The 24,234-nt window shown below is 47.1% G+C and overlaps 2 protein-coding genes across 8 annotated transcripts; both read left to right on the top strand.

Moving 5' to 3' along the window:
• Positions 1-1,697: 1,697 nt before the first annotated feature.
• Positions 1,698-17,618, top strand: Kifc1 (kinesin family member C1). 3 transcript variants are annotated; one of them, XM_027943628.2, is made up of 11 exons: positions 1,698-1,835; positions 9,130-9,267; positions 9,387-9,486; positions 9,995-10,048; positions 10,164-10,214; positions 10,421-10,821; positions 11,867-12,646; positions 13,230-13,520; positions 13,632-13,705; positions 13,844-13,919; positions 17,431-17,618. In XM_027943628.2, the coding sequence occupies exons 2-11, from the start codon at positions 9,241-9,243 to the stop codon at positions 17,473-17,475; spliced, it is 1,899 nt and encodes a 632-aa protein (XP_027799429.1). In that variant the 5' UTR covers positions 1,698-1,835; positions 9,130-9,240; the 3' UTR covers positions 17,476-17,618. The 3 variants fall into 3 exon arrangements, with proteins under 3 accessions (XP_027799429.1, XP_027799430.1, XP_071469588.1); XM_027943629.2 differs by lacking the exon at positions 1,698-1,835 and adding an exon at positions 1,886-2,030; XM_071613487.1 differs by lacking the exon at positions 1,698-1,835 and adding an exon at positions 1,886-2,030 and having other exon boundaries at positions 9,127-9,267.
• Positions 17,619-18,790: 1,172 nt separating this feature from the next.
• On the top strand, positions 18,791-24,126 carry Phf1 (PHD finger protein 1). 5 transcript variants are annotated; one of them, XM_027943667.2, is made up of 15 exons: positions 18,791-19,261; positions 19,961-20,135; positions 20,222-20,303; positions 20,413-20,508; positions 20,900-21,000; positions 21,112-21,260; positions 21,438-21,533; positions 21,737-21,805; positions 21,950-22,073; positions 22,172-22,239; positions 22,398-22,502; positions 22,628-22,817; positions 22,888-23,002; positions 23,263-23,340; positions 23,508-23,674. In XM_027943667.2, exons 2-15 carry the CDS (start codon positions 19,977-19,979, stop codon positions 23,570-23,572), a joined length of 1,497 nt encoding a protein of 498 aa, XP_027799468.1. In that variant the 5' UTR covers positions 18,791-19,261; positions 19,961-19,976; the 3' UTR covers positions 23,573-23,674. The 5 variants fall into 5 exon arrangements, with proteins under 5 accessions (XP_027799468.1, XP_027799469.1, XP_027799466.1 ...); XM_027943665.2 differs by having other exon boundaries at positions 18,794-19,261; positions 23,260-23,340; XM_027943664.3 differs by having other exon boundaries at positions 18,799-19,261; positions 22,908-23,002; positions 23,508-24,126.
• The last annotated feature ends 108 nt before the right edge of the window (positions 24,127-24,234 follow it).

Raw genomic sequence — 24,234 nt, 5'->3', positions numbered from 1 at the left:
GTAAGCATTTCTCCACAAAGCATAAAGCCTAATGCCCGATATACCATTTCTGAGTATTTTCTTTGGCCTCTCCACAATCTATCCACCTGGTACAACTGGGTGGTGGACACACATGGCCTTTTGACGCAATCAAGAGATGCAGTTAAACACAAGATATATGAGGCTGTTGCTGTCATAACACGGAATACTATTTTGCAACTTTCGTGTGTGTGTGTGTGTGTGTGTGTGAGAGAGAGAGAGAGAGAGAGAGAGAGAGAGAGAGATACTTGGGATTGAGCCCAGGGACACTTACCACTGAACTACATCCCTAGCCCTCTCTTTTTATTTTTTGAGACAGGGTCTCACTAAGTTGCTACACACACACGACTCAAGAATAGAACATTCTATCCTTGTTCCTCATTTTAAGAGATATGCTTTCAAACATTTACCATTATTGGGATGTATGTTGTAGGAATTTTTTTTTTTTTTTTTGTCATCACTGCTGAGAATCAAACCTAGGGTCTCACACATGCTATTTGTGTGTTTGTGTGTGTATCAGGGATTGAACCCAGGGGCACTTAACCACTGAGCTACACCCCTAGCTCCTTTTTATTTTTTAAATTTTGAGATTGGGTCTTGCTAAGTTGCTTAGGGCCTTGCTAAATTGTTGAGGCTGGCTTTGAACTTGCAATCCTTCTGCCTCAGCCTTGTGAGTCGCTGGGATTACAAGCCTGGGCCACCATGACTGACCCTATGCAAGACTGCATCACTGAGCTATACTCCCAGCCCAAGTCCCCTGGCTTTCAGTTTCATAAATAGAATCCCTGTCCTGCCTACCCTCAGGATTGGATGAAAACTCAAACGAACAAATTTGGTAGAACCACTTGGCAAAGTAGTGCATTATTCACACATAAGGGGGTTGTTGTTTATTGCTGCTAAGATTGGTAGAGGTAATGTGGGATAACGGAAATTGTTTGTAATTTGAAGATAATGGAATTTAGATCCACTCCCAGCCATCGGCAACACCTTGTACTTGTTACTTTAATCTTCACGTAAGACAGGCAAAGTACCTGGCATATACTAAGAGCTCAGAAAAATTTTGCCATTACTAAAAGAGATGTGGTCTGAAAAGCATTAATTACTCCGCAAAAGGAAGCAGTAAATCTCCCTTGGGTTCGAGACTTCGAGGTTCCCAAAGCAGCATACTACCCAAGTTCGCACACGGTGGGTAAGAAAGGGGGCTGCATAGAAACAATCCTTGAATTCCCACCGTCAGGCTTCCATGGAGCGCCAAGGTGCACCCAACATCCTTAAAGTTGATAAGAAATGGCAAAATGACTGGGAATGGGCAGACCTGGCCATTAACGTTCTCTTGAGGGCTCCAGCTCCCGAACCCGACCGGGAGAATAGGTGCTGGAGCTCCAGTCTCATCGACCCGGTTGGGGGTAACGTGTGCGTTCCCCGCTGCAGTCGCGAGGAGGCGCTTGTTCCACTTCTTGCCCTGCACGAGTCCACTTTCGCGCACGCGCGATTCCTTTTCTTTAGTCCCTCCCGCTCCCTCCCAGCCAGTTACGTTTGACCAGTTGCGTTTGTGCGGCGTTCTCCACGCATTTTCTGACGTAGGGAGCGGCGGTGGGGAGCGGAGAGGAAGTCTAGCACGCTTACTGTTGGAGGAGGGAGGGGTGAGAGGAAAAACCGGGGCCGGAAGTGGAATCATTTCGCTTAACTCCTGGGAGCCCGCGATACGCAAAGGAGAAGGCGCGGGTCTGGCGGGTGTGGCCTCTGGAGGCGGAGGGCCCTGTGATTGGTCCTGGGCTGTGGCGACGGCGACGATTGGCCTCTGAGTGTGGAGCTAGGTGAGAATGGATGGTTGCCGTTAAAATTCAAAAGTGGCGGGCGTGGCGCGGGGCTGCTAGCCGCCGAGCTCCGTAGCGCGCGTGCTCTGTGTGTCGAGCTGGCGCGAGAACGCGGGTCCCGGGAATCCCGGCGCCCTGTCCTCTTCCATTGTACTCAGTGGAGTGCGTGAGGCCGAGGTGGACATGGAGTCGCAGGTTAGTAGAGCGGCGCGCTTCTCCGGCTGGGATGAAAAACAACTGCCGGCCACCAGATGCTGCCGAGTCCGCGGCACTCGGCCGGCCTGGGTCATGCCTGCCTGGAGGGCTGAGGTCCGTGTGGCCCTGCGACCGTGGGACGGGCGAAGGGGGCTGTGGAGACCACAGGGAGCAGTTCCACGAGATCGGAGGCGACGGCTGTCTAGCGGTCTCCAGCTTCAAGTCTTGGCGGCCGGGACTCCCATTCATACCTCCAGGATTTCCCATTTCGAATTCTCAGTCTGGTCTGGCGCGTTTCCGCCTCTCGATTCTTAGGATTGTAGTGTGTGAGAAGGGAGAGTTCTGAGATGACCTCTGCCTCTGGGGAAATGGTGTCTGAAGTCCACATCCCTGTCGTTGAACTTTTGTGTTGTCTTTCTGCTTCGAGGTGTTTAGAAAGGAGAGAGAAGGAATGGGGTAATATGGACTGAAGGATTCCATCCTCCCTCTTTACCTAAATTTTGTCGAGATTTCAGCCCAGTGGGGCTGGTTAATTTTAACTCTTTCTCTTATCTTTGCTACAACTTCTCAGTGGCAATATGTGTATATGTATGACAGTGTGTACAGACCTCTGGTGCCAGGAAATGTCTCCTGCCTGAATCCTTTGTTTACTATACTTTCACGTTTGTATTTACCCAAAGTCAGGATTCACCCTGAAGGAGGTTCTTTGTACTCTGACAACCAAAGGGTAGTACAGTGTAATGTGATTGAAAAATAGTAAAAACTCCTCAGTTCTGTTCTCCAAATATTTACTGAGCACCTACTATATGCTGGACACAGTTGTTGGGACTTAGGATGTAGCAGTGAATAGGACACATCAGTCTTCTTGCCATGCAAGAGGCCCTGAGTTCAGTCTTCAGCAGCAACAGAAAAGAGATTCCAGCATCATGGAGCTGCCATTCTGTGAGAAGACATACAGAAACTGTAATAGAGTATTAAATAGAGTGGTCTCAGTAAGTCCCACTGAAAGTTTAGAGTTGATTGAAGGCCTGAAGAAAATAAAGGAGTTAAACAAGTTGATATTGAGAGAATCCATCAGAGCAGAGTCTCTAAAGAGTTGCACAGTAAGTGAGCAAGTGGGAAAGTTGTGGGGCTGTGAGGTAATGAGGATTAGAGTTGCTGATCAAGTTTGTTTCTGCAGGAACTAATGTAAGGACTTTGGGTTTTGCTCTTAGTAAGATGGAGATTCATTGGATGTAAGTTTTAGGCAAAGAGAGATAAGGTATTAGATTTAAGAGGATCCCATTGCTGCATGGAGATTATACTGTAAAGGGGACAAGGAAGGAAACAAGGAGATCTGTTAGGACATTGCCTTGTAACAGAGTCTCTCAGCCTTGATTTATTGTAAGTTTACTGTGTGTGTGTGTGTGGGGCTGTCCTGTACATTTTTGATGCTTAGACCCCTGGACTCTACCCACTAGCTGCTAATAGCAACTCCTGCCTAGTCATAACAGTCTAAATGTCTTCAGATATTGTTAAATGTCATTTGGGAGGTAAAACTACCCCCAGTTGAGAACCACTGGAGTATGATAATCCAGAGTGTTAGCCGTGGAAAAAGTAATAACAAGTGGTTGGGTTCTGGGTGTGTGGCAGGGTACCAGGGATTGAATCTAGGGGCCCTTAACCACTGAGCCATATCCCCAGCAGTTCTTATTTTTCATTTTGAGACAGGGTCTCGCCAAGTTGCTTAGGGCCTAGCTAAGTTGTTGATGCTGGCATTAAACTTGCAATCCTTCAGACTCCTGAGCCACTGGGGTTACAGGCATGTACCATCACACCTGGCTTATAAAATATATGTATGTATTTAAAAAAAAATTTTTTAATTGTAGATGGACACGATACCTTTATTTATTTATTTTTATGTGATACTGAGGATTGAACTCAGTGCCTCACATATGTGGGGAAAGTGTTCCACCACTGAGCTACAACCCCTGAGCTATAATCCCAGCCCCTAGGTATATTTTGAGGACATAAGACAATGAAAGGACTCTGGGCTTTTTGGCTTGATCAACTTAATGATGGAGTTATATCAACTGATATGGAGAATTGCAAGAGGAACAAGTTTGAATGGGTGATGTATAGCTAAAGGTTAGGTATTAACTTTTTTTTTTTTTTTTTCCTTTTTGGTACTTGGGATTGAATCAGGGGGCACTTTACCACTGAGCTACATCCCCAGCCCTTTTTGTTTTTTGAGTCAGGGTCTCCCTAAGTTGCCAAGGCTGGCCTCAAACTGCCGTAGCCTCCTGAGTCATTGAAATTATAGGTGTGTGCCTCCACACCTGGCTAGTTATTAGACATCTAAGTGAAGTTGAAGAGTCAATTTGATGTTAAATTCAGAAGTGAGGTCTGGGTTAGAGATATAAATTTGGGAACTCTCAGCATATCAGTGGTATTTGAAGCTATGGGAGTGGATTATAATTAGAGACAGAGCATAGATAATTATTAATGCCTAGAAAGTTACTGGTGTATTTGAGGACAACAGTTTTGGTGGAATGGTAGGAATGAGAGCCTGATTGAAATGGATTTAGAACAGAACTTGGACACAGTGACTATTTTTTTTTTCTTTTTTAGTTGTAGATGGACATAATACCTTTATTTTATTTATTTATTTTTATGTGGTGCTGAGGATCAAACCCAGTGCCTCACACATGCCAGGCAAGCGCTCTACCACTAAGCTATAACCTCAGCCCCAACAGTGAATACTTTAAACAGTACTTTTTAGTTTTTGTAGTTGTAGATGGACAGCATGCCTTTATTTGTTTATTTTTATGTGGTGCTAGGATTCAAACCCAGTGCCACATATGTGCTAGACAAGTGCTCTACCACTGAGCTACAGCCTTAGCCCTAGACAATACTTTTGAGGAATTTTGCAGCAAAGAGCAGCAAGGAAAAGGGTAGCAGCTGGCTAGGAAAGTACAGTCAAGAGACTTTTTTAGGTTGGAAAGCATGTTTGTGTTTTATTCTGACTGGATTGCTCTATTAGAGTGTGAGAAGCTGATGATGTAGAGGGGAGAAGGGAGGGTTGCTGGAGCCAAGTTCCTGAGCTGGCAAGGAGGGTGGGATCTGCATGGGGAAAAGGGGTTGCCTTAGGAGAAGTCATCCATCTGTGATCTTGTGGTGAAGTGGATTTAAGAGGGGTTGGATGAATATCTGTTCTTATCCTTCTCATTCTGGAAAGTTGAGGATCGTAGCTTTTTTTTTTTTTTTAATACTTTTGTTTATTTTTATGTAGTGCTGAGGATTAAACCCTGTGCCTCACATATGCGAGGCAAGCACTCTGCCACTGAGCCACAATCCCAGCCCAGAGGATCATAGCTTTATAGATGGGAGAAAAATAAAAAACTGAATTATGAATAAATAAGTCTTTTTTTTTTTAATATTTATTTATTTATTTTTTAGTTTTCGGCGGACACAACATCTTTGTATGTGGTGCTGAGGATCGAACCCGGGCCGCACGCATGCCAGGCGAGCGCACTACCGCTTGAGCCACATCCCCAGCCCATAAATAAGTCTTTAAACATCTTTCCTTTCTTCATCCACCTTCCCTTCTTTCTTCCTTTTGGTTCTGGGGATCAAACCCAGCACCTCACACCTGCTAGACTAGTGCTCTACCACTCTTCAGCCCCAGAATACGTTTTCTGCATCCAAGGGCGTAGTTCTGCAGGAGATCTAAAATAGTAGTATATAGAGGAAAAAGGGCACACATAGTGCTTGATGTTGGAATATTTAAAAAGAAAAATTGGTTTTCATACTATATTTGATTACACTAAATTAAAATAAGCATTTGTGGGCTGGGGTTGTGGCTCAGTGGCAGAGCACTTGCCTTGCACATGTGAAGCACTGGGTTTGATCCTCAGTATCACATAAAAATAAACAAAATAAAGATATTGTGTCCATCTATAACTAAAAAAACTTTTTTAAAATAAGCATTTTTTTTGTGCATGAATGGGAAAAAAATCCACCTCCTTTTTATTTGTATGGTTTGGCTGTTTCACCGTTTAAATATTCCTTCACTGGGAGACATTTAGTTCCTTCAAAAATCATAGAGTGTTGGCTGGGGTTGTGGCTCAGCCGCAGAGCACTTGTCTTGCACATGCGAGACCCTGGGTTAAATCCTCAGCACCAAATAAAAATAAATGAATAAAATAAAGGTATTGTGTCCAACTATAACTAAAAAATAAATATTTTTTAAAAATCATAGAGTCTTAACCATGTAGTAGACATTGTAGTAGAGCCTGTGGTTAGTTATGAACAAAATAGACAAGTTCTTATGGTGCTCATAATCTAATGTAGGGAAAGACAATAAATAAACTACAACTAAAACAAAACCAAGATATCAGGTTGTTTCAAATTTTATAGTGATACTCAATGACTTTTTTTCCTCTTTCTCTTATGATACTGGGAACTGAACCCAGGGTGCTCTACCACTCAGCTACATCTCCAGCCCTTTTAAGTTTTATATTTTAGACAGGGTCTCACTAAAGTTGCTGAGGTTGACCTTGAGCTTGGAATCCTCCTACCTCTGCCTCAGCTGGAATTACAGGTATGCTACCACCATGACCAGCTTGAACATTCTTGAATATACCTCGCTGTATCACATGTAGCTCAAGCTCCCTTTCCCAAAACTGAATGTAGCATCTTTTAAAACACAACCCTATCACCAGACGTGGTGGTGTGCATGCCTGTGGTCCTAGTGATACAGAAGACAAAAGGAAAGAGAATCGGAAGTTCAAGGTCAGCCTTGGCAACTTAGTGAGACCCTGTCTCAAAATAAAAAATGAAAAGGACTGGGGATGTAGCTCAGTGGTAGAGTTCCCTTGGGCTTAATCTCCAGTACCACAAAAATGGAAAGGGGAAAAAATAAATAAGTAAACCCAGCCCTTCGGGTACTCTTGGATTTCTCTGTATCCAAATGTAATTGTACATTACAATAGTATATGAATCTACAATGATCTTTTTTTTCCAGCGTTGGGAATATAACACATGCTAGACAAGTACTTTGCCACTGAGTTATATCCCAACCCTACAATGACTTTAGAATTTAAAAACAACATAACCAGCCCTTTCTCCTGTGATATGGATAATGGAACTGTAGTAGACCCCTGGGAGTCAGCTTGAACTCCTCATCTTCCTCCCTGCCTGTGTTCTTTTCCAAGTCAGTTCCGAGTTAGATCAGTAATTCATTTCTCGTGTTTCGGCCCCTCTTCTTCATCCCCACTGCCCAACTTTACATCTGGTATGTTAAATTCTCTCATGTGTCCAGAATGGTAAGAATCATCTATGTCCTTGGGAGAATTGAGAAAATAGTATTCTGTAGTTTTAATTCTTGTTGAGCCCCAGTTGGGAAAGTCTGCCTGAGAGAGTAAGCTCTGGGAAGGCAGAGACTTGCTGTTCATTACTCAACCCAGCACCTAGAGCAACATCTGGACATCAGCAATGCAGATGTCCAGCAGATCTGCGGATGAATGATTATACCCTTCTTCACATTGCTCACAGTTCACTTTTGTTGTTATTGTTGCAGATGGGACAGAATACCTTTATTTATTTTTATGTGGTGCTGAGGATTGAACTCAGTAGCTCATACATGCTAGGCAAGTGCTCCACCACTGAGCCACAACCCCAGCCCCACAGTTCACTTTTTTAATACCAATGTAGTCATTCTCTTCTAACTAAAAATCATCAGGCTCCCTCCTGCCTTCAGGGTCCAGATCCTTTACATGCCAGATTGACCAGCACAATTCCCTTCTGTTGTTATCTGCTCACTCTCTATGTACGGCCTATGCGTTCAACTGAGTAGAAGAGATTGTCATTTATTACATACACCCTCCTCACTCTCTACCTGGAATGTTTGTCCTTGACTTAAACTCATTAGGCCAACTCTTCCTTATCCTTAAGACTACCTAAAGATACTCTTCTCTATCCAAATGGGATGCCCACCCCTTTCTCTGGTCTGGTTTTAGTACTGAAATTTCTCTGTCCCAAGAACCCCTTAGTTCCCAGGAAACCAAAATGATTGGTTACTCTGGATGTGAGCAGCCATGGAGTGAGCATAACCCCCAGGTACTGAATTAAGCTACTTCAAGGAGAGGATCTCTCTTTTCCCACTGCCAACGTTATGGTCTCTAGATTGGTCTTTCTACTTACTTGACTTCCCCATGCAAGTCAGTATATTTACAACTGAAACATTTAATTATTTATTTGGTACCAGGAATTGAACCCAGCAGTGCTTATCCACTGAGCCATACCCCCAACACTTTTTATTTTTATTTTTATTTTTAGGCAGAGTCTCACTAAGTTGCTGAGGTTGGCTTTTAAAAACTAGCTGGCTCTTCACAGTATGCAGAGATAAAGTTTAAACTTCTTAGACTGGTATCACAGTCTTATAGGGCAGCATGGTCCAACCAGGCTGGATTCTAAATCTGTTTTACCTCTCAGTGCCTTCCTTCCATCATCTGTAAAACTAATAATTGGCACTAATAACTAATTAGTGTTATTAACTAACAATATCCCCTCAGTGGGCTGCTATGAAGATAAAGTGAGTTGATGCAGATAAAGCATTTAAAACAGTGCTCAATAAATTCTGCCTGCTTCTTTCAACCAGTCTTCAGTCTTCTCTGTCTTCCGTTTTCTGTCCAACATCTGTCCAGCTTTTCTCTTAGGTTGCTCCCACTTTTATGTCATGCCCCTCTTCTGTCCATTGCTATTTTGCTGGCACAAAATCTGAGTCTAGCATTTGGGACAGGTGGTACTCAGTTAGTGCTTACTAATGGTGACACTGGGAATTAAGGTTGGGGGGTTAAAATGGGGAGTTCACAGGGAATTTGTGCTCCTGGATATTATCTTTTGGGGGGAAGTACCAGGGATTGAACTCAGGGGCAACCACTGAGCCATACCCCCAGCCCTATTTTGGGTCTTACTGAGTTACTTAGTGTCCTGCTTTTGCTGAGGCTGGCTTTGAACTCACAATCCTCCTGCCTCAGCCTTCTGACCTGATGGGATTACAGGCGTGTGCCATCATGCCTGGCCTGGATATTATCTTAAAGGTCACTTTTCCCAGCAGAGGTGCCCCTTATTGGAAGTGAAAAAGAATATAGAGTTGAAGACACCGCTGGTCAAGGGTCCTTCCCAACTGCCTCTCTCAAGAAGTAGGCTCAAGAGGGGGCCTAACCAGATGGAAGATGCGTTGGAGCCTGCAAAGGTGAGCTGGGTGTGGAGAGCTGTGCATGTATATATGTGTGAGTGAGGGTATGTGTGTGTGTGTGAGAGAGAGAACCAATAAGGGAAGTGACTATGGACCCTGTCTTTACCTTTCTCCAGAAACGGACACGAGGTGTGGGCGCAGCAACCAAAATCAACACGTCCCGCTCCAGAGTACCACCCCTCACCACAGTACCACAGACACAAGGCCATACTGCAGGTGGGTTCTAGGGGTGGACAGGAACCACGGGCATGGGTGTGCAGTGCTTGTCTACTCATGCTTTTCTTTTTCAATTTCAATCTGTTTTAAATAGGTAATAACATTTTACTTGGTTCAGAATTCCAAAGGCAGGAAGAGGTTATACAGTAAAGCTTCTTCCACACCTTTGTCCTCTAGGTACCAAGTTTACTTTCCCTGGGGCAACTCCATGTCCTAGGGATATTCTGTGGGTATATAAGCAAATATGGACATCATCTCCCACTTTTTTCACATGAATAATAGCATACTTTACATATGGTTTTATCACTCTATTCTTTTTCACTTGTCTCACTCCACCTTGCTTCTTGGCATGGTGAGTAATTTCTGTCCTAGGAGGGTTGTCATCAGGAGCTGGTCATATGTAAGGGATGAGAGAAATTATCTCTGATCTTTAGAAAAGTGTGCTCTGTGCTTCTGGCTCAGACAGTACATGATTGTTACGCATTTCCTCTCTCCCTTCTCTGGATAGTTCAAAAAGTTCCCAAGAAGACAGCACCCCGTTGTTCCACAGCTATTACTGCAGGTAATTGTGCTTAAGAGCTGGGGCTGAGAGGGAATTGGGGTATGTGTTAAGGGAAAATGGTGGAGGTAGAAGGATGTTGGTTCTACAATTCTTTTGTCAATTTCCAATTCTCTAGTGTTGAAGAACCAGAAGCCAGTCCCTGCTGTTCCTGCCCAGAAACCTGGCCGTAGGTGACAAACATAATCATTGGGTGAAAGGCTGGGATAGGGAAGAGAAGGTGGTGAGTGCCCAGAAAAATCCATTGGTCTCTTCCCTATTTAGAGGGGAAAGAGATAGGTATGGCATCGAGTGTGGAGGCCCTGAAGGCCAGAAGGGAGGAAGGATAGAGAGCCAAGATTCCATTGACTTTTGTCTTTTTTGTGTCCATGTTAGCAACAGCTGTTCCTCCCATAGCGGGAGTAAAGAAACCCAGCAAACGTCCTGCCTGGGATTTAAAGGGTCAGCTATGTGACCTAAACGCAGAGTTGAAACGCTGCCGTGAAAAGTCTCAAACATTGGACCAAGAGAACCAGCAGCTGCGGGAACAACTTAAAGAGGCCCAACAACAGGCCAAGGACTTGGGGACAGAACGCAGTACCCTAGAAGGGGAGTTGGCCAGGGTACGCACCCAGGCTGAGCAGGGCCAACAGCAGCTTGGGAATCTGAGTGCCCATGTCCTAGAGCTGGAAGAAAGGCTGGGCACACAGGAAGGTTTAGTGCAAGTCCTCCAGAAAGAACAGTTGGAATTACAGGAGGAACGGAGGGGGCTGACAACCCGATTGGAGGAACAAGAGGTAAAGGCAGGATTCTCCAAGTGCAAGCCCCCTTTCCTTGCAGAGGTCATGCCCTCTTTCCTTTCCAGCCTCCCTTGAAGTCTCTTTGGGCCTAGAACTCCTGAACCCACCTATCTTTAGCACTATGCCTCTGTCCTCTACCCCAGTCCTTTATTTTTTTAATTTTATTTATTTTTTAGATGTAGATGGACAGCATGCCTTTATTTATTTATTTTTAATGTGGTGCTAAGGATCAAATCCAAATGCTAGGCAGGTGCTCTATCACTGAGCTACAGCCCCAGCCTCCCAGTTCACTTCTGACTATTGCTTTCTGCCCCAACTTCTCCCTATGCCTCCTGTGTATCTCTCACATGGATATGTGTCTTGCCCTAGTCATCTACTTTCCTATTTTTCTTCAGTTCTCCAGCTTGAATACAAATTTCTGTACAAATCTTTCCCCATGTGCTTTGAACTCCTTGGTGAGCTCCAACTAGACTGAATTACTCGCAGTTTCCCAAATGACTCAATTCTCACTTCTGGCACTTTGCATGTACATTTTTCTCTCTTTTATTTATTTATTTATTTGATATGGGGGATTGAACCCAGGGGCACTTAATTTCTGGGCCACATCCCCAGCCTAAGACTTTCACTTTGCTCTTTCTGGAAAATTCTTTCTGTACTCCATCTTTCCCTTGGTTCACTCCTATAGTTTTGGGTGTCAGCCTAGATATCTTCCTCATGCCCCTCCTGGATAATCCCATAGTACTTACTATCCTAGTACTATGATTCCTTCTTTTTCTCTTCTTTCCTTGTACTATAATTCCCTCTTTTCTTTTCCCATTCTCTTTTCATCCTTCTCACATGGTAGAAAAATCATTCTATCACAAAGCTACATCCCCAACCCCTGATTCCTTATTTTCTTAATTTCTTTCTCTACCAGACTTACACCTCATGGGCCAAGGAGCCCACCTCCACACCCTCTCCCCACCATTTCATTTTTGTTACATGACTTTTTTAAATTTTTGGTTGCATATCACCCTGTGTGTGTGTGTTCTGTTTTGGGCAGAGGAGGCTACAGGCATCAGAAGCAGCTCTGTCAAGCAGCCAAGCAAAGGTGGCATCTCTGCAGCAGGAGGCTACAACCCAGGCAGCCTTACTGGCTGAGCGAGGAGACCGTCTCCATGGGCTAGAGATGGAGCGCCGGCGACTGCATAACCAGCTGCAGGAATTGAAGGGCAATATCCGGGTATTCTGCCGGGTTCGTCCTGTCCTTGAAGGGGAGTCCACCCCATCCCCTGGCTTCCTCTTGTTTCCTCCTGGCCCCGGTGGGCCCACTGATCCTCCAACTCGCCTTAGCCTCGCCCGATCTGATGATCGGCGTGCAACCCTGAGTGGGGCACCAGCCCCCACTACCCGCCACGATTTCTCCTTCGACCGGGTATTCCCACCAGGAAGTAGGCAGGATGAAGTGTTTGAGGAGATCTCCATGCTTGTCCAGTCCGCCCTGGATGGCTACCCAGTATGCATCTTTGCCTATGGTCAGACAGGCAGTGGCAAGACCTTCACAATGGAGGGTGGGCCTGGGGGAGATCCCCAGTTGGAGGGACTGATCCCTCGGGCCCTGCGGCACCTCTTCTCTGTGGCCCAGGAGCTGAATGGCCAGGGCTGGACTTACAGCTTTGTGGCAAGCTACGTAGAGATCTATAATGAGACTGTTCGAGACTTGCTAGCCACTGGGACCCGGAAGGGCCCAGGGGGTGAATGTGAGATTCGTCGTGCAGGACCAGGAAGTGAAGAGCTTACTATCACCAATGCCAGATATGTCCCTGTCTCCTGTGAGAAAGAGGTGTGTACCTATGGGGACTGGAACAGGAGAATGGGGAAGAGAGGGCAGGGAGTTACAGATGGAGCAGGAAAAAATTGAAAGATAAAAGATGAGTTATGGGAATGGGTTATCACATCAGTTCTGACTAGTCAGCTGTAAGGTGACAGACCTGCCTTAGCAATCAGGGAGTAGAGAGGAAGGGACAAGAGTCACTCAGCTCCTGCTGGTTGCATCACAGGTCTCTTCCTGCTGTGTGTCTTGCTCAGTTCACTGTAGCCATGCTGGCCTTTTGGCTGTTCTTCAAACCACGTCATAATCCTGGTTCAGAATCTTTTCTTGAACACTCCTCCCCTGGAGATCTCAAGGCAGTAGGCCATCTGCACTCTCCTCTCTAAACTGTACACTCTACCCACCTTCACAAAACTTGTTTTCTGGTTTTGCTCCTTAGCATTCTCAGACATACGGTATATTTTATTTATTTTGTCCTTTCATTGATTTAAAAAGAAAGCTTCAGGGTATCAGGGACTGGCATTCATTGCCACACCTGACAGATCATCTCTGACTTCATGAATGCCTTTGCCTCTTGGCTGTTCCCCATTCCCAGGTGGAGACACTGCTTCATCTGGCCCGCCAGAATCGGGCTGTGGCCCGAACAGCCCAGAATGAGCGATCATCACGCAGCCATAGTGTGTTCCAGCTGCAGATCTCTGGAGAGCATGCTGCCCGAGGTTTACAGTGTATAGCCCCCCTTAATCTTGTGGACTTGGCTGGAAGTGAGCGGCTAGACCCTGGCTTAGCCCTTGGCCCAGGGGAACGGGATCGTCTTCGGGAAACACAGGCCATTAACAGTAGCCTGTCCACACTGGGGCTGGTCATCATGGCCCTGAGCAATAAGGTGGGAATGGGAACAAGGGCAAGTGAGACTTGGGGAGCCACTGGGATGGCGCATGCAGAATACTGCTCTATCCTAACAGCCAGTCCCTTCTTTCCACTACCAACCCTCTAGGAGTCTTATGTGCCTTACCGGAATAGCAAGCTCACCTATCTGCTACAGAATTCTCTGGGTGGCAGCGCTAAGATGTGAGTGAAAAGGGCAGCTGGAAGGGGTCTGGTAGGAACTATGATGATATTGAGGTGATGGGTAGGAAGGGGGAGCAGTGGTGGCCTGTCAGCCTCTACTTACCACTAATGCTGGTTGGACCTTTTATCTTTCCACAGGCTCATGTTTGTGAATATTTCCCCTCTAGAAGAGAATGTCTCGGAGTCCCTCAACTCTCTACGCTTTGCCTCCAAGGTGCGATTACTACCAAGCCCAGTCCTTATCAGAACCCCTGGCTAGATGTAAGGCATCTCCATCCCAACCTCCTCTTCTCTCTGCTTGAGAGGTAGAGGCATTTATCAAAAAAAGAATTTACTTTTTTTGGTACTGTGGATTGAACCCAGGGGTGCTTAATCATTGAGCCACATCCCAGCCTTTTTTATTTATTTTGAGACAGGGTCTCACTAGTTGTTTAGGGCCTCCCTAAGTTGCTGAGGCTGTCTGAACTTGCAGATCTCCTGCCTCAGCCTCCTGAGTCGCTGGGATTACAGGCATGTGCCACCATGCCCTGCTTGCATTAAGTTTTTAAAAATAGGTGATTAGGGGCTGGGGGTGTGGCTTAGTGGTAGAGTGCTTGCTTGGTATGTGTGAAACCTGGGTTCAATCCTTGTCACTGCAGAAAACAAAAACCAAATAGGTGACTAAATGGTCAAAACTATATGTTACAAAAAGAAGCTATATGCATTTCTTATTGCCTTATGTGTGTATATAGTTTTGTGCCTTGTTTGTAATATTATTCCTCATCAGCACTCAGGGATCATAGAATTATTTTTAGGTCTGCCTAGCATTCCACTGTGAAGATAACACCAAAATTTATCCACCAGTTCCCTCTACTGGACACTTGGATTGTTTCCACTCACTTTCTATTATGAACAAAGCCACATTGACTAACCTTGAAAACATGTCAGTTTGTATTCTTTTAGTTACATCTAACTAGGGAAATACTGTTTGAAATGGAATTGCTAGAACAAAAGAGATAGGCTGGTTTTTCAGAGCATTCCAAATAGTGTGAAGTCAGCCTCCAAATCCCACAAGGGTCAATCAGCCCGGTGGCCATGAACTCTCAAGGACACTTAGTGTTCCTGTTAGAGTTACACAAGTCAAGGGAGTTTCTGTTTCAGGGAATAAAAATAAATAAATAAATAAATATATATATATATATATATATGTATTTTTTCCCTGAACCTAGAGCCTTTCAGTGAGTTTCTGGCATTATTTGTGGTCTGATTGTGTCTGCCCTTCTGGTGTGCTTAGGCTTCCCCCATGCAGTACTGGCTTGCTACCATGGAAGCTGTCTCAGCACCTGCATTGGCTGTGCTCAGGTTTACCCCTGATATTTGGCAAGTTCAATTAAAAGGGCATTGGCGTTTGTTTCCAACTATTTATATATGTATTTTTTTAAATATTTATTTTTTAGTTGTAGATGGACACAATACATTTATTTATTTTTATGTGGTGCTAAGGATTGAACCTAGGGCCTCAAATGTACTAGGCAAGCGCTCTACTGCTGAGCCACAACCCCCAGCCCTTGTGTATGTATTTTTATTTTGGCATTGGAGATTGAAGCTAGGGCCTCCTGCATACTAAACACATGCTCTACCACTGAGTTATATGCCCAGTCTTTTAATTATATCAACATGCAGCGATATGAACCTTTTTTTTTTTTTTTTGGATAAGAGATTGAACCCATGGGCACTTAACCATCAAGCCACAACCCCAGACCTTTTTGTTTTCTATTTTGAGATATAGTGTCTTGCCAAGTTGCTGAGGACCTAGCTAAGTTCCCGAGGCTGGCTTTGAACTTGCCATCTTCCTGCCTCAGCCTCCTGAGTCTCTGGGATTATAGGCATACACCATTATGCCTGGCCAACCTGAATTTCTTTTTTCTTTTTTTTTTTTTTGAGAGAGAATTTTTTTGGTATTTATTTTTTAGTTTTCGGTGGACACATCATCTTTTTTTTATTTTTATGTGGTGCTGAGGATCGAACCCAGCGCCCCGTGCAGGCCAGGCAAGCACACTACTGCTTGAGCCACATTCCCAGCCCCTGAATTTCTTAATATCCCCTAATAACCAGTTAAGTTTCATCTAGTTGCCTTAGTTAAGTTTCACTTAATTAATTAAATTAAGTTTGTTAAATCAGGATCCAAGCAAGGGTTGTTCATTTCATTTGGTGGAATATTATTGTAGTCTGCATCAAGCCCTCTACTCCCTTTTATGCCATTTGTTAAAGAAGTAGAACAATTTGTTCTACTTAATGTGCCATATTCTGGATTTGGGCTGGTTGCTTCCCCTGCCATCTAAAGGCATTACTTCAGATATTGTAGGTTTGGCTCCAAAATACTAAAAATACAAAATAGTAAAATAAATCAAATGTTGCAATAATGTAAGTAACGTGAACTTTTTGTTTCCTAGTGTATATAAAAGGTATGTTTACATTATACTGTAGTTTATTAAGTGTGTAATAGCATTAGGTCTTAAAAGTACATACCTTGGGGCTGCGGTTGTGGCTCAGTGGTAGAGCGCTTGCTTGGCATGTGTAAGGCACTGGGTTTGATCCTTAACACCACATAAAATAAATAAAGGTATTGTGTCCATCTACAGCTAAAATATATATATATTAAAGTGTACGTACCTTAACTGAAAAATGGTAAACAGTACTAATGATCATCTGAACTGTTAGGAAAAATGGCACCAATAGAATTGCTCAATGCAGAGTTGCCACAAAACTTCAATTTTGTTTGAGAAAACAAACAAACAAACCTGTTATCTGCAAAAGTGCAATAAACGGAAGTGCAATCAAATGAGATATTCCTGTATTTGGCTGCTCAGGAAATCAGTTCTTAATAGAAAAGAAAGATGCTGAATTCTGATTGATTTCTCAGTATTTAATTGATATCTAGCAACTCCAAAGATGGTTGTTAAGGTTTTTATTGAGGTGGGAGGCAGACAGTAATTTTCTATGTACTTATGTATTTGAAGTCTGTTCTTTGTAGTTATTATTCTTTCTGATACCCCATCTTTGGCAATATGAGCCCCTGCAAGTTGGCTCCTGTGTCCTTCATTTTAGGGGCAGTGCTGGGGATGGAACCCAGAGCCTTGCATATGTGGGGCAAATGCTCTACCGCTGAGTTATATCCCTTAGTCCTCCTGTCCTTTAAAAGGAATTGCAGCAATCTTTTTATTTTATTTTTTTAGTTGTAGATGGACAAATGCCTTTATTTTATGTGGTGCTGAGGATTGAACCCAGTGCCTCACATGTGCTAGGCAAGCGCTCTATCACTGAGCCACAACCCCAGCCCAGTTATCTTTATTTCAGATTCATCTTGTATATTTCCTCCTCCCGTGTTAGGATGATCCATTTTCTAAGGAACCCTAGTTCTTAAGTGTTTTTAATATTTTGTCTAGGTTGTTTTAAAGTAGAAGGGTTTGGATGTCTCTAGTCCAGGGTGTTGCTGGAAATGAAAATATTCTCTCTGCTCCTATATCTTCATGTGAAACTTCCATCACTTCTTGGGCCTTTTCACCTTCAAACCTCAGTGGGAATAGAAGGAACCTTAAGTGGGACCAGCATGAACCTGTCTTCAGAGCCCTTTATTTCAGTATTCCCTAAGGGCAGCCCTAGCATGGGGTGAGGGGTAGTAGAAGAAATTGTTCTTCTGGTTGCTCTGTAATTTGTTTTTATCCTGTCTAATCTTTCATCTCCAGGTGAACCAGTGTGTGATTGGTACTGCTCAGGCCAACAAGAAATGAAGATGGATCCAGATCTTATTTGTGTGTGTATGCGCACTTGTGTATGTTTTTGTGTGTATGTGTTGGGGAGTGGGGAATGCCTTATTGGGTGGAGGGCACTATGTACCCCAGCTTATCAAATAAAGAACAGTTCTTGATTTTTATTTTTTTTTTAAATTTAATTAAATTATTTATTTATATGTGGTGCTGAGGATCGAACCCAGGGCCTTGCACGTGCGAAGCAAGCCCTCTACCGCCGTGCCATAACCCCAGTCCCCAGTTCTTGCTTTTTAAATAAACGTTTTATTAGCGGTTGGCAGAGGAAGCAATTTTTCACATCTGTAAAGATAAGAGCTGTGAATTGTCCACTCTGCTGTTTGTGTGTTTGGTTTTGTTGTGCAGTACTAGAGACTGTACATAGGGCTCCTTCATGGTAGGCAAGCTCTACCACTGAGCTATATCCTCATCCCTTTTTATTTTGACAGTGTCTCACTAAATTGCCCAGGCTAGCCTCAAACTTGCAATCTCCTGCCTCAGCTTTTCAAATATGCTCTTGTGCTCTTACGCCCAGCGTGATTGTGTTTTGCAGAGCCATGACTGGCTTTTCTCCCATTTCTTACCTGGTCTGGAACATTCTCCACTCTGTAATGCCCCCTCCGTGTCGTTCGCAACTGGAGGCTGTGCCCATAGCTACCACCCTCACCTTCTAAGTTTCCCCTTGAAGTTTCCCCTTCTCGCAAGTCATCCCACCCCTAAGCAGGAACGCTCTGTGGGTGGGTGTGGAAAGGTGGGGATCTGAGGCTAGAGGCGTGGCCGGAGTGTGCTACCACAAACTGCTGGCTTTTTCCTCCCGCCCTTTTCCTTCCTTTGAGTTCGAACGTCCCGGGCCCTGCCCGCCCGCTGCCCATTGGCTGGCTCTAGTGGGCGTCACCACCTTGGGTACTATATCTACGTCCTTGCACCGCCCTGAAACCGCGGGTTGGGCCGAGCATGCGAAGAGGGCGCACACACCCGCCTACTGCCTCGCGCCAACCGCGATGGGCCGCCGCCCCATAAAGGAGGGGCTCAGTCTTCCCAGGTGCCGTACGCGGGAGGAGCCACGCGTGCGCACGAGCGCGGCGGAGGGGGGACAACTTGCCATGGAGAGGGCGGGGCCGGGGCAAAGGCGGGAGGAGGGCGGGGCGCTAGGGAGGAGGGCGTGGCAGGGGCAATGGGAAGGGTGAATGGAGGGCGGGATTGTGAACTGGGGCTGGGGGCGGGACTTGGAATGACCATGGGGGTGGGGCAGTTAACGGATGTGGCATGGGGCGGGGGGCCAATCTGGAGGCAGGCGGCCGAGGAGGGGGATTCCCTCTTGCCCCAAGGGCGCGTCTCCCATTGGAGGAAGGGGCTGCGGGGATTCCCTCTCCCTCTGGATCCGGCTATCCGCGCCCCCCTCCGCGGAGGGGCAGCCTCTTGCTCGGCGCCCTCCAGGCCTGTTGGAGGTGAGGGAGGTGGGGTGAGGTGGTGCCCGCCCCCCACTTCGGCTCCTCCTTCCCCCACCTCGTCCTCCCCTCCCATCACCCTCCCCCCCAGTCGGTCCGTCCCTCCCCTCTCTCCCCCCGCCGCCTCCTCCTGCCGCTGCCGCTGCTTTGGCTGCTGCGTCATACGCCCCAGAGCTGCCGGGACGAAGGGGCTGGGCCTGGGGACCCCCCGGCCTCTACCTGCACGCCCCCTGACGCCAGGACTTGCCCTCCCCGCGCGGGGGGCTCGCCCAGGTTTTCTGCGTCGGCCCCTGCCCAGCTCTCGGCGGCCCCAGCTGTCACTGGTAAGAAGGCGGCATGAGGCGCCAGTGGGGGGGCAGGGAACCGGGGGTCGGCGCGCAGGGCGCGGGCGGGAGAGCCCCGCCACCCTGGCCTCGGGTCCGGGCTGGGCCGACTCAAGTCCCTTCTTGGACTTGCGGTCGTGGGGAGTAGAGACCGGGACTGGGACACGCCCCCCTCCCGGGGCACTCAGGGAAGTTATCTAACCCAGGGGCGGGGAGCCCCGAATTTGAGGGTGACCTGACATAACCTAGCACAAGGATGATTGTTCTGAATGAGACCTGCAGGCCTAGGGGGAAAGTGGTGTTTCTACTCTGAAAAGCGTCTCTGAGCAACCGAGTAGCCCAATTATGATACCTCTAAACAGCTGGGGAAGGTGAAACTAACTGAGTGGTAACCTCTGGTTCTGCAGCCGTCATTTCTCCTAGGAGCTCAAGGCTAGGAGCTAAATATCCCAGGAGAGCTCTGGAGGCTGGGAAACTAGAGAACTGGGTTGGGAGGTTGGGGTTAGGAAGAGGAGAGCCAGCAACTAGAGTTGGAAGAGCTAGTGAGTGGTGCCCAGTTGTGTCCTATTCAAGTATGTGAGGGATCCGGAGACTGGCTTGAAGATGCTTGCTTGGTCCGTGGTAGGAGAAAAAGGCAAGGAAAATGGGGAAGCTTTCTCAGCATTTATAACCTTTTTTCCATCTCTTGTTTCGGTTTAGGTCACCCCAGGATGCAATGGCGCAGCCCCCCCGGCTGAGCCGCTCTGGTGCCCCCTCTCTCTGGGACCCAGCTTCCCCTGCTCCCACCTCAGGCCCCAGGCCTCGACTTTGGGAGGGTCAAGATGTGCTGGCTAGATGGACTGATGGGCTGCTATATTTGGGCACCATCAAGAAGGTAAGACCTTTAATCTCTGACCTCTCACCTTTTCTCTATTCCCTTTATGTGTTTCCTATTTCATCTTTTGTGCTCACCCATTCCAGGTGGACAGTGCTCGAGAGGTGTGTCTGGTCCAGTTTGAGGATGATTCCCAGTTTCTGGTTCTTTGGAAAGACATTAGCCCTGGTGAGACCCTAAAAACCTAAGATTGTGCATCCAATGGAAAATAGAAACTTGGCTTGGTGGGCACAACAGGACTTGAGGGCTGGCCTCCTGACATTATGTTCCCTCACAGCTGCTCTCCCTGGGGAGGAACTCCTCTGTTGTGTCTGCCGCTCTGAGACTGTGGTCCCTGGGAACCGGCTGGTCAGCTGTGAGAAGTGTCGCCACGGTGAGAGGACAGACCACCTTAATGGTCCAATTTGCCCTGCACCTTCTAGATTGCCACCAGCCCTTTCCTCTAGCACTGGTGCTTATGTCCCCTGTCCTGGTTTAAGTTCCCAGGCCACCACTCTGGCCAGTCTCAACCCTGTAACCTCATCCCCTTCCAGCACTGGGAGAGGTAGCCAGAGAGAGGATGCTATGAAGTTCTGTAGGCAGAGGGTAGCTCACATCCTTTTTTTTGGTCATATGACCTTGGGCAAGACCCCAAACATCTAGGAGCATTAGTTGTCTCATTTATAAAATGAGAATAATATACCCACCCCAGATTATTCTGTCTCCATACCAACCACACACAGGCATTCAATACAATAACAACAATAAACGTTGTTGTTTTTCAGCTTATCACCAGGACTGCCACATTCCCAGGGCCCCAGCCCCTGGAGAAGGAGAGGGCGCTTCCTGGGTCTGCCGCCAGTGTGTCTTTGCAATTGCCACCAAGGTAATGGCATCTCTTTGTTGCCCCTTACTGTGGGAGCTTCCCACCTACAGCCTCTCCTAAGCCTTTCATCTCCTACCCTTCTGAGGCCTCCTACCTGTTCTTTCTCTGCAGCGGGGGGGTGCACTGAAGAAGGGTCCCTATGCCCGGGCCATGCTGGGTATGAAGCTGTCTCTGCCATATGGACTAAAGGGGCTGGACTGGGACGCTGGACATCTGAGCAACCGACAGCAAAGCTACTGTTACTGTGGTGGCCCTGGGGAGTGAGTAATGAGGGGTGACAGGTTATGGAATGATTGATATGGTTGGTAGATTGTGAGAAATGAAAGAACAGGGTGAAGGAAACACTGCAGGGGAGGGGAAGTAAGTGACAAGGAGAGTTTGGGGCAGTTAAACAGGTACAGGAAGTATTTGGAGGCCACAGTTCTGTTCCCCAACAGGTGGAATCTGAAAATGCTGCAGTGCCGGAGCTGCCTGCAGTGGTTCCATGAGGCCTGCACCCAGTGTCTGAGCAAACCCCTCCTCTATGGGGACAGGTGAGGCCAGCACAGACTCTCCAAGAGCCTAGGACCCCCTCTGGCTCTGCTCCACCCTGTTCCCCCACACCCTCTGCATTCCAGGCTTTTTTCTATTGCAACCTTTCCTTACCTGCTTACCTCTCTCTTGCTTGGGAGTTTTGCATTGTCTGTATGAAATTTACCTAAATAAGGTGTGTGTTCTCCCTCTTGCTGACATCCAGGTTCTATGAGTTTGAATGCTGTGTGTGCAGGGGGGGCCCTGAGAAGGTCCGGAGGCTACAGCTTCGCTGGTAAGCTGGACTGGGCATGTCCTCAGCATAACTCCTTCCTCAACACCCCCAGTTCTTCACCCTACATGCCCTCAACCACTTACCTCAGAACTCCCCTAACTTGTGTAATTATTTCATGGCCTTAACAACTGGATGTTTCTCTAGGGTGGATGTGGCCCATCTTGTTCTCTATCACCTCAGTGTTTGCTGTAAGAAGAAATACTTTGATTTTGACCGTGAGATCCTCCCTTTCACCTCTGAGAACTGGGACAGTCTGCTCCTGGGGGAGGTAGGAAATAGTGGAATTTGGGGGATTGGGGTGGGACAGAGAATAAAGAGAAAGGGGGAATCACTGCTCTCCTAACCTTTTTCTTTCTCTTCCCCCAGCTTTCAGATACCCCCAAAGGAGAACGTTCTTCCAAGCTTCTCTCTGCTCTTAACAGCCACAAGGACCGGTGAGTTAGAAGGAGCAGGGAGGCCCAGAGAGATGAAGATCTGGATGTCTGGGAGGGGAAAGGCTGCAAGCACCTGGGGACCATCTCTGAAAGGGACTAAAGAATAGTATGGGGGAATCTTGCAGCACAACCTCATACCATTTCTCTCCTCGCCCCAGTTTCATTTCAGGAAGGGAGATTAAGAAGAGGAAATGTTTGTTTGGTCTCCATGCTCGGACTCCTCCTCCTGTGGAGCCCCCTGCTGGAGATGGAGCCCCCACCAGGTCACTGGTCCAGGGAGGATGGGGGAAATTCTCAGGAATTAGTCTAGGGGGGTACATGTATAAAGTTGGGGAGGTCTTTGGGGGTGTCCGGGAGGGGGCTGGGGGGATAAGGAGGCCTCTTACAGCTTCCCTTCAGGGCAGGGCCCTGGGGGAGGGGTCTCACGTCCCCTGGGGAAGCGCCGGAGGCCGGAGCCGGAGCCCCTGAGGAGGAGGCAGAAGGGAAAAGTGGAGGAGCTGGGGCCACCCTCAGCAGTGCACAATCAGCCCGAGTCCCAGGAGCAGAGGGAGCGGGCTCGTCTGCAGAGGGCACTGCAGGTACAGGGGCATGGGAAACCCCATGGGTCAAAAGATGGGGTGTGGGAAGGAATCAAAGATTCTCTCTCAGTCCTCTGCCCCTTCTTGTAGGCCTCAGTGTCTCCACCACCCCCCAGCCCTAACCAGAGTTACCAGGGCAGCAGCGGCTACAACTTCCGGCCCACCGATGCCCGCTGCTTGCCCAGGTTAGTGCTCCTCTGCCCCCCAACCAGATATGCTCCCAGTTCTTTATATCCTCCAGACTTGTCACTTAGAATTCTTTCCCTTCTCCCTTGGTTACTCACTACTTGTCCTAGTGAGATGTCTAGAACCAATGTCTGGTACCCAATATTATTCTGGGGATGGGGGTATTCTGGGAGTAGTGTTTAAAGTCTATTTCCCTGGAGGGAAAAGATCTTGTTTCCTTGCTTCAGGTCTTGACTTTCTTCCTCTCCAACCCCAGCAGCCCCATCCGGATGTTCGCTTCCTTTCACCCTTCTGCCAGCACCGCAGGGACCTCTGGGGACAGTGAACCCCCAGACAGGTAAGATTCTATCCCTTATTACCAGCGATACCCCTTCCCCTCTGTGGTCACAGGTCTTTTATTCTCAAACCATTTCTTTGCTCCTCTGATCCACAAGTGGCCCCCATTTCTGGTGAGTCTTTGTCTACACCTGTCTGTCTCAACTTAGAATTACATTCTCTCCCTAGGTCACCCCTGGAACTTCATATTGGCTTCCCCACAGACATCCCTAAAAGTGCTCCCCACTCAATGACTGCCTCATCTTCCTCAGTCTCAGCCCCCTCCCCAGGTCTTCCTAGACGCTCAGCACCCCCTTCTCCCCTGTGCCGTAGTTTGTCTCCTGGGACTGGGGGAGGAGTCCGAGGTGGGGTTGGCTACCTGTCTCGAGGGGACCCTGTCCGGGTCCTTGCTCGGAGAGTACGGCCTGATGGCTCTGTGCAGTACCTGGTTGAGTGGGGAGGAGGGGGCATCTTCTGAACAGACTGCCTCTGCCCATCTCCCCATTCACACACACGGCACTTTCGTACCCTGACCTCACCTACAGCTGGGATGTACCTGGAGAGATAGGGGGTAGTTCTCCCTATTGGCCAGGCTGGAATCCAGGAGATGGGTGGGGAAGAGGCTCTCTCTTCTCTACCCCCTTCAAGATTCCTGACCCCTCATCTTCTTCCCATTTCCTTTGATGTTATTTTGTTACAGCTTTTTAAATATTTTTTAAAATTATTTAACCCCTGGGTGCAGAGACTGAAGAGGGAGGGATAAGGGATTCCGGACTCTGTATGATTGAAATAAAGAGAAATAAACAAACCTAGTGGTTATGAGTCATGTCTGAAAGATGGACAGAATACAGAGACCTACACTTCTGACTTTCCCTAACCAAATGTGCATATGTGACAAGAAATTAAGGCAAAAGGC

This window comes from Marmota flaviventris, chromosome 6 (genome assembly GCF_047511675.1).
Source record: "Marmota flaviventris isolate mMarFla1 chromosome 6, mMarFla1.hap1, whole genome shotgun sequence".
In the NCBI taxonomy this organism is placed as follows: Eukaryota; Metazoa; Chordata; class Mammalia; order Rodentia; family Sciuridae; genus Marmota; species Marmota flaviventris.
Note: the sequence above shows the minus strand (reverse complement) of the source record. Positions and strands in the feature narration are given on the sequence as shown.